General features: G+C 43.3%; 1 protein-coding gene across 2 annotated transcripts; it reads left to right on the top strand.

Annotated features, from left to right (window-relative positions):
- The first annotated feature begins 285 nt into the window (after window positions 1-285).
- Window positions 286-12,914, top strand: mgat1b (alpha-1,3-mannosyl-glycoprotein 2-beta-N-acetylglucosaminyltransferase b). 2 transcript variants are annotated; one of them, XM_083982225.1, is made up of 3 exons: window positions 286-834; window positions 5,575-6,823; window positions 9,741-12,914. In XM_083982225.1, exons 2-3 carry the CDS (start codon window positions 5,954-5,956, stop codon window positions 10,440-10,442), a joined length of 1,572 nt encoding a protein of 523 aa, XP_083838351.1. In that variant the 5' UTR covers window positions 286-834; window positions 5,575-5,953; the 3' UTR covers window positions 10,443-12,914. The 2 variants fall into 2 exon arrangements, with proteins under 2 accessions (XP_083838351.1, XP_083838350.1); XM_083982224.1 differs by lacking the exon at window positions 286-834 and adding an exon at window positions 2,369-2,577.
- The last annotated feature ends 1,223 nt before the right edge of the window (window positions 12,915-14,137 follow it).

Here is a 14,137-nt window from a genome sequence, read left to right as displayed (position 1 = left end):
GTTAGATTTTTGTATATACAAAAACCAATAAATATATGTCTAAAAATACATAATAACAAAATAATATCATTTATCAATTCATTGTATTATTATTACTACGTATTATTAATGTGATAACGGAGAGTGATATTGTGGGGGACATAAGACCTGGCTCCGTTTAGGTCAACTCGATTTTTTTTTTTACGCGAGTCAATAATCCGGAAGTGCAGTTCTGTGTGGTCAAATGAAAGATGCCGTCATCAGAGGAGGCAGCAGCAGCAGCAGCAGCAGCAGCCTGTGGACACAGCTGGAGTACGAGAAACTGAACCAACCGAGGAGGCAGCAGCAGAGCAGAGGACGGGACAGGAGGACTTCTCTCTCTCTCTCTCTCTCTCTGCAAAGCCTCTCCGTCCGTGGACACGCACACGCACACACACACACACACACACACACACACATACACACACACACACACATGCCCGGTGGCGGCGGCGGCAGCGGCGGCGGCGGTTTAACGGTCTAACCACCACCAGCACCGGCGGAGCTCCAGCAGCACCACACCGTAGTAGCCTGCTAACGGTAGCAGCAGCAGCGGGCTACACTGGTGGAGGGGAGGGGGAAAAAGGAAGAGCCGAGCCGAGCCGAGCCGTGCCGTGCTGAGCCGAGCTGGGTGCACAACGTGAACCCCAGAGGTGGAGTGGAGCTGGAGCTGGAGGTGCAGCAGCAGGAAGAGGAAGAAGCGTTTTTTAGTTAGTGGACTGGACCCCGCTGTTGTTGTGGAGAGGATGTGCAGTGAATGTGACACCGAGGGAAATGCACGGGTGGCTCCGGTCCACTAGCTACCGTTAGCGAGAGGTGAGTGACCGGCGGCGGCTGCCACATCCACCACGTCTCCGCTCAGGGTGGAGGAAAATCTACACACAGCTGCTTTTTTTTTTCTCTCTCTCTCATGCTCGGTGTTAGCCAGCCAACCAGCCAGTGTGCTTGCTAACTAACTAACTAGCTAACTCAACAGCTAGCCTGCTCTTGCTCTTGCTCTTTAAAGGGGTGGTTCAACATTTTTTTTTTTGCAGACTAGCCTATTGCCATAATCCCTATAGTCATAGCAGTAGGTTCATTAGCTTTGATTATCGGTGCATGTTGTTTTGAGATCAGCGGGGCAGAGACGTGAGCTGCTCAGTGAACACAATGGAGGTGAATGGTACAGGTCCCCTGTCCCTCATCAAACTCATCAAATACACAATCCAACAACTCCAAAAACACTGGTGGAGAAGTTGTGACCTGCACATTCACCATGCTATGAAATAATCATGTTTAATTCTGTAACATTACAACACATTTATACTCGGAACTACTTGCGCTTCAAGTCACTCCGCTGGGATGTAGTTCCGGCTACGCATTTGCCTAGAAAACAACTCTGTCTTGTAATGTTACATGATTATTTCATAGCGTGGTGAATGTGCAGGTCACAACTTCTCCACCAGAGAGTTTTGGAGTTGTTGGGATGAGTTTTATGAGGGACAGGGGACCTGTACCGTTCCCCTCCATTGTGTTCACTGAGCAGCTCATGTCTCTGCCCCACTGATCTCAAAACAACATGCACCGAATGCACTGAATCTACTGCTATGGCTATATGGATTATGGCAATAGGAGAATTTTACCAAAATGTTGAACTATCCCTTCCCTTTAAACATCCTCCCAAGTGCCCTGACGGCTGAGAGATGATGGAGGTGGAGAGACAGTGACGAGGCTCTGGCTGCATCCGACGTCCATTGTGTCCTGTGTTGTTGTGACGTAACTAATGGTCAGTTTGCTGTCAGCCAGCTCGACACCTTCAGAGAAGAAAGTATGCAGCAGGGCTCCAGACAGACGGCCCCTAAATGGAGCCATTTTGCCCCTAGAAATTTGGGATAGTGCAAGTAAACTTTTCATGTACTTGCACATGTGCAACCAGTACATTTGCTGTTGTTTTTTAACACTGGTGAAACTTGTAAGAGGGCGACTGTGTGTGAGGATCATGAGTGAAAAGGAAATGTGAATATTTGCTTTGCAAGTTGATTCACGGTGTGCGCCCCTAAATTTTCTGCTTGCACTCCTAAAATTTTAAGTTAGGGGCCTCTAAGCTCCTCCTAGTAAAAAAAAAAAAAAAAAAAAGTTAGTCTGGAGCCCTGGTATGTGAAGCGTAACAGCTGGGCTTCATCTCCACTAGTAGACCATACAAAAAATGTTATTATTTTAGTGTTTTGCAAACTTGGTCCACTCCACTGCCTTGGCTGAGTGGGTCGGTGGTGCTGCCGCAGGCTCCTCTGGATGTCCCTTCCCCTCCCCTCCCCTCCCCTCCCTACCAGTCAGTCAGCTCCACGTTGTCTGGTCGAGGGAGGGAGGAGGGGGTTAAAGAAGAATAGAGTTTCAGCTGGTACAGTTTGTTAAGAGGAGCAACAGTTCCCTCCCTCTCTGCCCACCACCACCATCTCTCTCTCTGTCTCTCTCTCTCTGTGTCCATAGTCAGCTCCGTCCTCTTGTATTGTCTTTTTAAACTCACTACACCGCTGAAGGGGGGAGAGGCATGGCAGGTTTGTAAAGCTGATCTGAGTTCAGGTTAGTTTTTTTTTCTCCCCTTTATATTCCTTAATTTACTGATAAGAGCATAAGAGTCTCTTTTACACGTTCGGTTTTCTTCTGTCCCTGAGGACTTGAAGTGTCCTGGCTGTGTCTCTTTTCCTTTTTTCCCCACACGGTTTTGACCTGTCTGCATTCATCGAGCCATTGTTACTTTAAGGTTTTGTTGTGTGTTTTCAGGGTATAAGTAACAACTTTTTAATTAAATTAATTAACAGATTTTTAAAATATGCACCCACTTGCCACAGCTGTAACTCCTACAGCCTGATATAACAGTCCTGCAATAAATCCCACTTTCATGAAGGCTCAGTTTTTGTTGAACTTGTTTTTAAAGATGTTGATTCATCTGCATGGTCAAATTAGATGTAGATTGTTCTCCTGTTGAATTATATGACGTAGATTAACACTTGTGCCTTCATTATACTGAGTCAGGGAAGGATCTATTAGACTGCACTGATCAGGTGTACCTAATAAACTGGCAACTGAGCGTACTCTATTTAGAAAGTAGAAACATTGAACACTTTGTCATGTAAATTTTAGGAGATGGTTTTGTGAATGAAGCCGAGCAGGCAGTCTGTCGATCGATCAGTCATTGATAGATATATCAATAGAACTTTATTCAGCTGTGATTGTGATTAGTCTTTTTATTTGTCTCATGTGAAAGTTTTGACATTTGAAAGGCATTTTATAGACCGAATGGTTGTTACTGAATATCACAATCAACAAATCAGTTGATTATCAGAGCGGTGCTTAGTTACATTTTTGTAAACTATGTTTTTTAATTCTTTTAAATTGTGTGTTGGTTGTATGCATATGAGTAAAGGTTAGAAAAAGTTAGAAAACGAATGGCATTTGTTAAAACTAGAGCTGAAACAATTAGTCACTTGATTAGAGTGAAGTCAAGCTTGGTTGAAACAATTGATTTTCTGGTGTTTGATGGACATAATGATTGATTAAGAAAAAAAAAAAACATTCTCATCAATAATGCAAATAATTGTCAGCAGGAAAAAACACACTTTATTTTGAAAACTGTGTGTGAAGACCCGAGTTGAAGGCTAGTTGTGAATATTCTGCAAATATTCTGTAAATTTTGACTTTGTTTTTTTTAAACACTCTCTTTCTAATCGTTCTTTCTCCAACTGAACTTAAGAAGTAGATAAGTATAAAAGTGCTTTTGTTGCTGTAGTGTGAGCACAGCCTTGGCACCACTTGCATTTGGTAAAACATATTACTGCTCTACAAAGTTTATACGGTGATGGTGACAGAAAGACAAACAGGCCTGATATGTTAATGCCCTGCAGAGCAAAGTCTGTCCTGTCCTGTCCTAGAGCGTTGAAGCGCGGCCAGGAAGACGCTCCTAATCAGAGCATCTGTTCCTCGTAGTCAAACATCCATCCTTACAAGATTATGGAGCACCGCCTATATTTATCGGCACTAATTGGTTTAGGCTTTTCTAAATCTGAGAAGCTCCGGTAGAGGAGTTTTTCTTCATCCCTCCGTCGGTTTACAACAACAAAATACAAAGTGAATCTTTTTTTTTCTTCTGTTGACACTGTTTGACTGGAGCAGCTCTGTTCAAGCTTTACTGGAGCCTTGTTTGTTCACGGGAAGTTGGACTTTGACTGCGCGGTGAAATGTCAGGTATTGGCAGACATTTAAATAGAGACCTTCTTTAAAGCAACCGCTCAGCCAGTTTGTAGAAAAGCTATTGTTTAGCCAGAGTTTTACGATATTTAGTCTCAAATTCCTGCACCCTCTGTAATTTAACAATCCAGCTCTGAATGTGTTTGTGTGTGTGTGTGTGTTTAGTACAGTCCTGTACCTGTCTATCCAGAATGTGTCAGTCGGGGTCAGGGGGTCAAATCAGATGTCGTCAAGAGATGTGCAGATCATTCCTTCTGTGAACATGTAGATAGAGATAAAATGCTTGCAAACAGATTTATGATGCTGAACCCAGAGTTGGTGTAAACTAAAGGCTGAAGATGTTGGGATCCATCACCGCAGCTTTTGATTGGCATTAAGATGATCTTGTCCAGTCAAATCACGTCCCTGTGACATGATGGGGTATGAATCTATTCCCTTAGTTAGCAAGGCGGTCCGAACTATTGTGATCTTACCAGTAATCCCCTCTTATGAGAATCCCCTTGATTAATGGAGAGTCACACATTCATAGACTCTACTTGTCCCTCGGTTTTCAGTCTAAGTAAATCTTAGAGTCTGGGACTTCATCTCCCTCTTTTCAAACTGACCAGTGTTGGCCACCAGCCTGTCTGAGTCACTTCAAGATGCACAGGACGTCCTGTCAGTCCTCAGTAGGCCTCTGGAAATAACGTTTCTTGCTGTTTATCTCCAGTTAAGAGGAGCAGCACTGCAACACTGCTGCTGCTGCTGCTGCTGCCTGATAACGTCGTGAGTTTTTGGATTTGGTCTCTGCAAAAAAAAAAAATCCCACAAACCTGAAAGTACCACTGAGATAAAGAGCTGATGTGCTTGTTTGATATTAGCCATCCTCGCCATGTAGGATAGGATGAGAGACTGTTGCAATGATCTATAACACTGTTGTGTCTAATACTGAGTGTTGGGTTTAAGTATTTGGATACCAGTCAGTGCCAATATTGAAGATTTGATTGAGCATACATTTTATAGAAAGTCTTAAACCGTCACTTTTTTTCCCCATTTTCATGTGTTAAGTTTTTGGCGTCATACCCAGAAAGGATTGAGGCCGTTATCACTGCAAATGTGCTTCAGCGGAGTCCTTAACTCTGTTTTTACTTTGTGATAACTTAAATGGTATAAGAGCAGCCTGGAAAAAAATGAAAATGTTGCATTAAACTACATCATGGCAAAATATGAAAAAGGAGGAGGTGTTTGAAGTGAATTATTTGTGAATATAATAAATTATTTGCCTGCTTCAATATTTAAGTTCATATGAGCTGCATTCATTGTGCTAATGGTTTGTTTTCCTGCTCTTTTCAGGATGATGGCTGAAGGATAACATACAAGCAGTGACATTCCCTCAACCTAAACTGACCCCATTTCCCCCTCCCTTTTTTTTTTTATAAACCTCCATCTGCACTTTTACAACCTCCCTCTGCTGAACTTCTTCAAGACCTGCCCCGTCTGTTTGGGATTTTTGATGGAATTCACCAAATCATTTTGAAATTGACTTTCCTCCTGATGCCCCTCTTTCCGAAAGACAGGATGATCCCAATGTTGAAGTGATTAACAATGTAACTGGACGTCAGATTCCTGCCCATCTGAGATCGCCTCCTCGGTCTGAAGGATTCTCACTCTGCTCCCCCTTTTTTTCCAGCCTTTTTCACAACCCCATCCCTTTTTCTTGTGTCATTGGGCCATGGTTCGCAAGAAAGGTTCTCTTATACTATGTGGTGCTTTCCTGTTTGTTGCCTGGAATGCTTTGCTTCTGCTTTATCTTTGGGGTCGCCCACCCATCGGCCGCCTGGGAGAAGGTGGTGGAGCTGAACCAGGAGGAAAGGAGGAGTGGGGCCTGGGGAGGGGGAAAGGAGGCCAAGCCAACCTGGCCGGCGAGGTGATCCGGCTGGCGGAGGAGGTGGAAGTTCAACTGGAGACCCAGAAGAAGCTCCTGAAGCAGATCGAGAGTCACAGGGCAGTGTGGATTCGGCAGAAAGATGTCGGGAAACGAGAAACGGATGATACGAAGGTCAACGTTAAGGTTGTCCACCAGACGACGAAGCCTCCACTTCCTGTCAAAGATGGCGGGGACGAGCGGCCCCAAACGGAGGCGCAACAAACAACACAGAAGCCTGTTCATACAGCAGCTCCAGACTCTAAGTCGGAGCAGGACCGGGCCATTGAAGTGAAGGAAGACAATGACGATAACAATAACTTGGCGACCACCGTTTCCATCCCAGAGGTCGTCATTCCCATTCTAGTCATCGCTTGTGACAGAGTGACGGTCAAACGAAGCCTTGACAGACTGATACAGTACCGCCCCTCCCCGCAACTGAACCCAATCATCGTCAGCCAGGACTGCGGCCACGCCGAGACGGCTCGCGTGATCGCCTCCTACGGAGATCAAGTGACGCACATAAGCCAGCCGGACCTGGCGGACATCAGGGTCCGGCCGGAGCACAGGAAGTTCCAAGGCTACTACAAAATCTCCCGACATTACCGCTGGGCTCTCAACCAAGTGTTCAACACCATGTCCCAGTCTGCCGTCGTCATAGTGGAGGATGACCTAGAGGTGAGTGTCCTTGGACTTCTACCTCACTGCGGTTGCATAACCATGCGTCACCGTAGGCCTCATCAGGCCAGATAGCCGGCTTTTATTGGGCTATGTTGCTTTTCATTGGACAGTTTCTCAGTAGAAACACAGGATACCCAGATAGGTACACTGGTTAAGACACAGTGAGGACATCCCAACACAGAAAGCCAGTCAAACCAGTGTTTGTATTTTTCTCTAGTCTTGTCATCGGTGGCTGTGACAAACTTTGAGTCATCTCTGGTATTTTCAGTCGGGTAGGCGCTTGTGGTTTGTTGGCTCATGCTTTTTTTTCCTGCATATTTCTCTTTTTCTAAACACTCAATGTTTGTGGTTGATGCCTTCTCTTCATTACACCTCATCTACAAATAAGCACATCACATGTCGTGATTTATGGTTAACCTTAAAACTCAGCGTGGAGCTACGCAAACCATCAGTTGCTATCAGGATGAGTTTCTGAAGTGCTGTATTTTTCATCCTGCTGAATGTCAGAGATGTGAGCATGCATACTAAACGGGTTTACAAATACAATGTTGTAAGACGCCACATATGGCTGGGAAGAATGAATCAAAGTGTCGACTGGTGAAGCTTTTATATTTGGGTCTTTGGATGGGATGGAAATGGAGAACCAGGCAAATGCGAGTCATCAGAATCATAGTATACATAGTATAGTATACTAAAATGATCATTCCAAGTAAGGTTAGAAACACCTATGTCCATTAACAAGGGTACATAGACTGTTGTAAATATACAGTTATTTTGGGATTGAGTGCTTACTGCCATTCTGTCCACACAGAAAATTGATCAAGAATCAATAGATCTGACCGATAAGCAGAGTTGATATTGGCAATAGTATCAATAAAATCTCATCAGTTCACACATCACAAGTGGTGATATTGATTAACTTGGCCAAGACAAAGCATTTTAAACACTGCCCTGAGGTTTTTTAAAAACCACAACAGAGTTACTCATCACTGTTTTCCTGATTCTTCACTCTCCTCTCAAGCCATGTTTCCATCAACATGCAGTCTAAAAATTATTTTAAAAAAACCAATCGCACATATCGTTTAAATAATGACATACGGTACATGTTTTTTTGCATTCAAGATCATTCAAAAATATGATGGCTCATATTAAATTGTGTAACTAATCGAATGTTTAACAGTCACTCTGAAGTCTGGGATCCACAGTTCTTGTATAAAATCATTGCAGACTCTAAAAAAATAAAATAAAATAAAAACCCGACACTCACTAATCATCAGAAAAGTTCTGTTTGGCAGGTCTGATGAGGTTGTGCAACCTTTCCATGGTCAAAGTGCAATTACATTTGGCTTACAGCGAAATGTGGGTTAATGATGACTGAAGCTGCTTCCACAGGTTCCACATTTGTCTCAAGTTGTCACCGAAGACTGTTTCCTCATTTGGCTGCAGCAGCAGCAGCAGCAGCAGCTTATTCAGACTGTGACTGACTCTACCCAGGATCCTTTTAGTGTGTTGTCACAAAGCCCAGAGTGGATGCTAGTCAGAACTGTTGCACAACTTGTATATATCATTTTAACTGCAGAGGTTTGTGTGTGTGCGAGTGCGTTTTGAATCACAACAGAAACAAAAACTCTTTCATGGGAGAGAGAACAAATACCAGATGATGACGATCATCATCATCATCATATGTAATCATCTTTAATCCCAGAACATTTAACTGGTGATACTATTAATTATATACGCTACTGCTGAACAGACGGGCTGTAGGCGGATGTGTGTAAAACTTCACCAACCAACCAGAGGTGGATAAAAAAAAAAAAAAAAACATTTTTAGTCTGAATATTCAGCTGGTAAAAAAAAGTGCCTCAGCAGCAAGAACCAAGTTACAGGAAATTCAAAGTAATTTTGACTTGAACCAGGAGCTAGAGGGGAAAAAACTGTGCCCTGTAAATCAGCAATTATTTTGCCAGTGAGCAGGGAAAATCTGGGTTCACTTATGTAACTGTTCTCCACTGGTTTCCTCTTTATATTACTGATAACTCGCTGTTTGTTTCCGGCTAATCTCTCTTTAAGTTTGCATTAAGGTTTATTTATTTAACCAAAAGTGGGCTCAACATACAGAGTCCTTCAGTCCTTCATGTATTTTTGCCCCTTTTTAATAGCTAACAGCACAGATATGTATAAAGGGAGAGGAGGAAAGGGGGGGTGACGTGTAGCAAATGTCCATGCATTTAAAAAATAATTCTTCAGGAAAGTTTTTTCTCCAAAACTAAAGACATGAATTCAATCCAGTTTTATTTGTGTAGCACCTAATCAACATAATCAACCAGCCTACATACATTATTTCAGAGTATTAATATTATAGCGCAAAATCCAATGGTTTCTGCAGTGGACAAGGACTTGGAGACTGGGTAGAGGAATGATCTAGGTGTAATTAAAAATGATAAAAGTCTTAAAGTGCACACAGATTTATCTAGCATCATTTTTTAGCAGACGTTTTTCCCTCTATCTTGGCCCACTGGATTTATTTTGTCATCTTTTTGGGGAACGCTTGTGTTTCCAATTTGAGTTATTAACTGATTTTTATGATCATCACTGGTAGGAATGATGGTCAAAACTAAGAAAATAAGAGACTTAAAGTGCAATTAATCTTGGGGCAGTGTTTAGCTCAGTTGGTAGAGCCCCCGCCCCATGTGTGAGGCTATAGTCCTCACTACAGGCGGCCCCGGTCCTATCCTGCGTGTCATTCCCCCCTCCCTGCCTCCCATTTCCTGTCTCTCTCTCAACTGTCCTGTACATTAAAGGCAAAAAAGCCCCCAAAAAATATACTTTAAAAAAAGTGCAATTATTTATTTGAACTGTATCTCTGCAGCAGCACAAGTGTCTCACCTCTGTGCATCTCTCTCCTCTCATGTAGGTGGCACCAGACTTCTTTGAGTATTTCAGAGCTCTGTACCCGATCTTGCGCTCCGACCCCACCCTGTGGTGCGTTTCCGCCTGGAACGACAACGGCAGAGATGCCTTGGTGGATCCGTCCAAGCCCGAGCTCCTCTACAGGACAGACTTCTTCCCCGGTCTCGGCTGGATGCTGCTTAAGGACATGTGGGCCGAACTGGAACCCAAATGGCCCTTGGCCTTCTGGGACGACTGGATGCGTCAGCCGCAGCAGCGCAAGGACCGCTCCTGCATCCGGCCCGAAATCTCACGGACTATCACTTTTGGCCGAAAGGGCGTGAGTTTAGGTCAATTCTTTGACCAGTATCTTCGATATATTAAGCTAAACACTCAATTTGTGCCTTTTACTAAACAGAATTTGTCTTATTTGCTAAAAGAAAAGTACGATGAAACGTTTATCAAAGAGGTTTACAGCGCACCACTGGTGAAAATTGAGGAACTGCAGCAAGGGGGCATCTTAAAAGGTCCCGGACCGTACAGGGTGCAGTACTCCAGCCGGGACAGTTTTAAAGTCTTCGCTCGAAACCTGGGAGTGATGGACGACTTGAAATCGGGAGTTCCTCGTACAGGCTACAGAGGAGTTGTCAGTTTCCTGTACCGGGGCCGGAGGGTGTTCCTGGCCCCGCCGGAGGGATGGATGCAGTACGACATCAGCTGGAGCTGAGAGACTGATCCGGGAAGTACAATGCAAATGGGGTTGAAGAGGGGAAGAGAGCCTTACTCAAGAGGAGCACCCTCTCAAACCAAAGAATATCAGCAGACGCAGTGGTTCGTGAAGGAGAGAAAGCAGCACGGGTGGTGGCTGCACATCAGTGGAGCTGTGAGATTGAGTGTTGAGTTGACCCAGGTCCTGTTGGTAGGTAGGGAGGCTTCGGAAAGCCGGGGTGCTCAATCAGGATCAGCAAGTTCAGGGCCGTACAGATTTCACATCGAGTTAAACCTTGTGGGAAAGGAAAATTCCACCCTTAACCACTGTTTCAAAACAGCTACTGGCAACGTGCCTTGCTTTCTGGGCCCTTTTTTTTTTCCTTTTAGTTTGTGTTTTTTATTCCTGTGAGTATCGGCCAAATGAAGACGTACGATCACTTTGTTTGCTGCAGCTGTAAATGGAGGTTGGTAGAAGATGAAGAAGAGGAAGAGTGTTTTTCAGTGTTAGTGAAGACCACACACAAACAGAGTCACTATATCAGAGAGATAAAAAGTCTAAGGATTAAAATCTTGGGTGATCTTTTTTTTATTTACTTTTAGGAAAGTTTTCGAAAACAGTTTTGACACTGACCCAACTCTTCGGATCGCGTTAGTGTTCAAGTCTATAAAACTAATCCGAAGCAGAGTTGTGTGCAAAGGAAAATGAGAAGCTTCTACTGCTGTGTCTTCGAGTTGGTAAACAACAGGTCATATCCAGCACTGAGCAGAGTCTCACGAGTTAAAACCACGTCAGTCACGGTCCTGATGGTTATCATTAAAGATGAAAGGCTTCTTCATCGATGATACAGAGAGAAGGAATTGCAATAGAAGCAGAGACACTAAACCTCCCAAACTGTTGTTGAGTTGATCTTGGACAAAACAAACAATCACTGAGACGTTCAGACTTTAGTTACTGAACCATTTCATGTATCGACTGTAGAAGGAGAGAGCCTACAGGTTGCTTAGAGCATTACCTAACCTTATGGTAATAAGGTGAGTATGAAGTTTTAAAATTCACCCCAAGGCAGACATAATGAGGTACGGGTGGAGCTGATGGGGTCCAGAATCAGGGTTTCACAAGACCAGATCTGTGAATATCATGCCCCAGATGTCGAGAAGTATTGTGTCTCCACAGGGGATTCAGCTTTGGTGGGAAAGTCGATAAAGGTGAAGTCCGAATTAAGCAACAACCTCAAAACTGAATGACACTTCCTAGCAAAAATGAGTCCTGTTAGTGTTTATTTTGCACAGGACATGTAGCAGACATGTAACAATGTAGGAGGTGAAAAAGGGTGGAGTTTTTCTTGAATTATCAGCACTGCAGTTCTCAGATCAGGTTGTGAATATTATGGACATGGCCGCTTGAAAGCAGTGTGGTGACGACGGCGTAGGGCGCTAACCTCAAAGCAGAGATTATCTCAAGGCGTTAAGGCCTCTGTATGCTTCAAACCAAGTAGGTCAGACTTACTTAAGTGTTACTACCTGTTCCCGAGGACCACACACTCGAAGAGACGCAAAAAAAAAAAAAAAACTGCAGCATTTTGCAATCTAGACACAATTGATTGTACAAACGGGGGATGAGGACACACACTTTAAGACCATCTCTCCTCCAAGGCATTATGCTGTTGTTCACGGGGGGAAAAGAGGAAGTTGTCAACCCCCTGACCACTTTTCACACATCCCCACACCTGCCCAATCACTGTGTACGGTGGGAGGGATCGACGGCCGAGGTGTCGGACTCGGCTCCTTCAGTCCAGCTGTCAGGTTTCTAGGTTTCTAGGTTTCTCTCTCGACCTGACGGGCACTTTGTTTGAAGCATACTGAGGCTTTACGGCTGGAGGGAGTGACTTTCTTGAAGGAAACACCACATGAATTCTCCAGCTCCTTTTTTTTTTTTTTTTTTTTTTTTTTTTACCCTTCAGAGGGTCATGGAAATCTGCGTTTTCCAGCACACGTCTCTGTTTGGGTGAACGAACTTGGCGTCTACATGTGTCGAAGGAAATGATTAATATGAAGGATGAAAGAGACTTTAATGGTAAGGCTATAATTGTGACATTATTTAACTATCTAGAACTTGAAGTTCTAACAGGTTTGCCAAGCTGCAAATGAGATTCAGATGTTGCTGAGTCTGCCATTTTTACTGATGAAGCCCTGAAGCCCTGGTACGGGGCAGAGTTGTAATTACGTGACATCCAAACCACGGTTTGGCCGGCTTAGGTTTGTTGAAAAACCAATGATTGTTTAATAGTTTTTATTTGTTTCTGCAACAGGAAGGCTGTGAGATGGCTGAAGAAATGATTATCACTGTACTGTAATTAGGTTTGGGAGGTGATCCACAAGATTGATTGATTCCCATGTCTGTATGGTGATGTGTAAAACCACTGCCTGACGTGTTTATAACTTTAACACAGTATAAATAAAATCAACTATTTTGATATTTGTCCACATGCTGAAGGAGTCGCTCTTTTCATTGACGCAGGTAGTTCAGCTTTCGTCCGCGCTACCGAGCAGACTCACTTTTATCTCACTGGAACATGAACCCCTTGAAAATGTGACCAGTTCAAGAAAACATTGATCAAAGTGAAGAGGAACTGCACAGGTTGAACCAGAACAAGGACTCCTTGATCCAGGGGTCACATTGGACCACATTTATTCCTTGAAGATGATGATTTCCACTATCCGTCCAGTTTTTAATAATGTGTTGGACAGTTCTTAACCCTATTTTAGTCTCAGCAATCTCCTTAGATGTTTTATTTGCTTGATACCAATAATTTGACCCTTCTGAAACAGATTAACATCTTCTCCACGACCACAGGATGCATCTTCCAACATGGTTGTTAAGAAATGAGACTGCATCAGTTAGGGTTAAATAAGTTGAAACATAGCTGAAACATAATCACCCATGCAGGCTCTTACCTATTAGCTTAGTTAAATCCAAGTGGTGACTTTTTCTTGGGACGGGCAGTGTATATAAACTGATGTTCACTGGACTGAGACAACTTCACATTTGTGGCATGGAGTATGAATATCCTGCTGGAAGTTGCAATTAGAAGATAGTCAGCAGCAACAATACTCTGTGGCATTCAGACCATGATTGATTGGTAACAAGGAGAAAACAAATCCCAACACCACTCCGAGAAAGTTGAATCTAGGTCAAATGGATTTGGTTTCTTGAAGAGGTTTCATGAATATATGTATAAACTTTATTTATTCTCGAAAGGCATTGAGGTTACCCTGATTTTCAATGTCGTTGAGTTGACAAGCACATTAAAAAACATTGACAATGATTACAAACAAACAATATATACTGTACATTTGACAAGGAGGAAAGAGAGAACCAACCAACCAACTTTTTCATAAGGAACACAATGGTGAGTATCATATTTAGCACCAGTAATAAATATAAGCGCTGAGTACACCGAGTCCAGATAGATTATATCTCCATAACATAACAATCTTCTTCAGTTTCTGAATTGAAGAACGATGTCTAATGTCTTAAAGGGATAGTTCACCCAAAATTCAAATTTCACTCATTATCTACTCACCCTCATGTCAACTAAGAGCTGTGAGAATTAGTCCTCCGTTCCTTCTCTGAGTTACGGGGGGGTCTGCGCAGCAGTATTTGTCCATATAATGGTTGTCAATGGACACCACGTTTCTTCGTCCAAAAAG

This window comes from Trachurus trachurus (genome assembly GCF_905171665.1).
Source record: "Trachurus trachurus genome assembly, chromosome: 11".
Lineage (NCBI taxonomy): Eukaryota > Metazoa > Chordata > Actinopteri > Carangiformes > Carangidae > Trachurus > Trachurus trachurus.
This window is presented reverse-complemented; position numbering and strand designations above follow the sequence as displayed.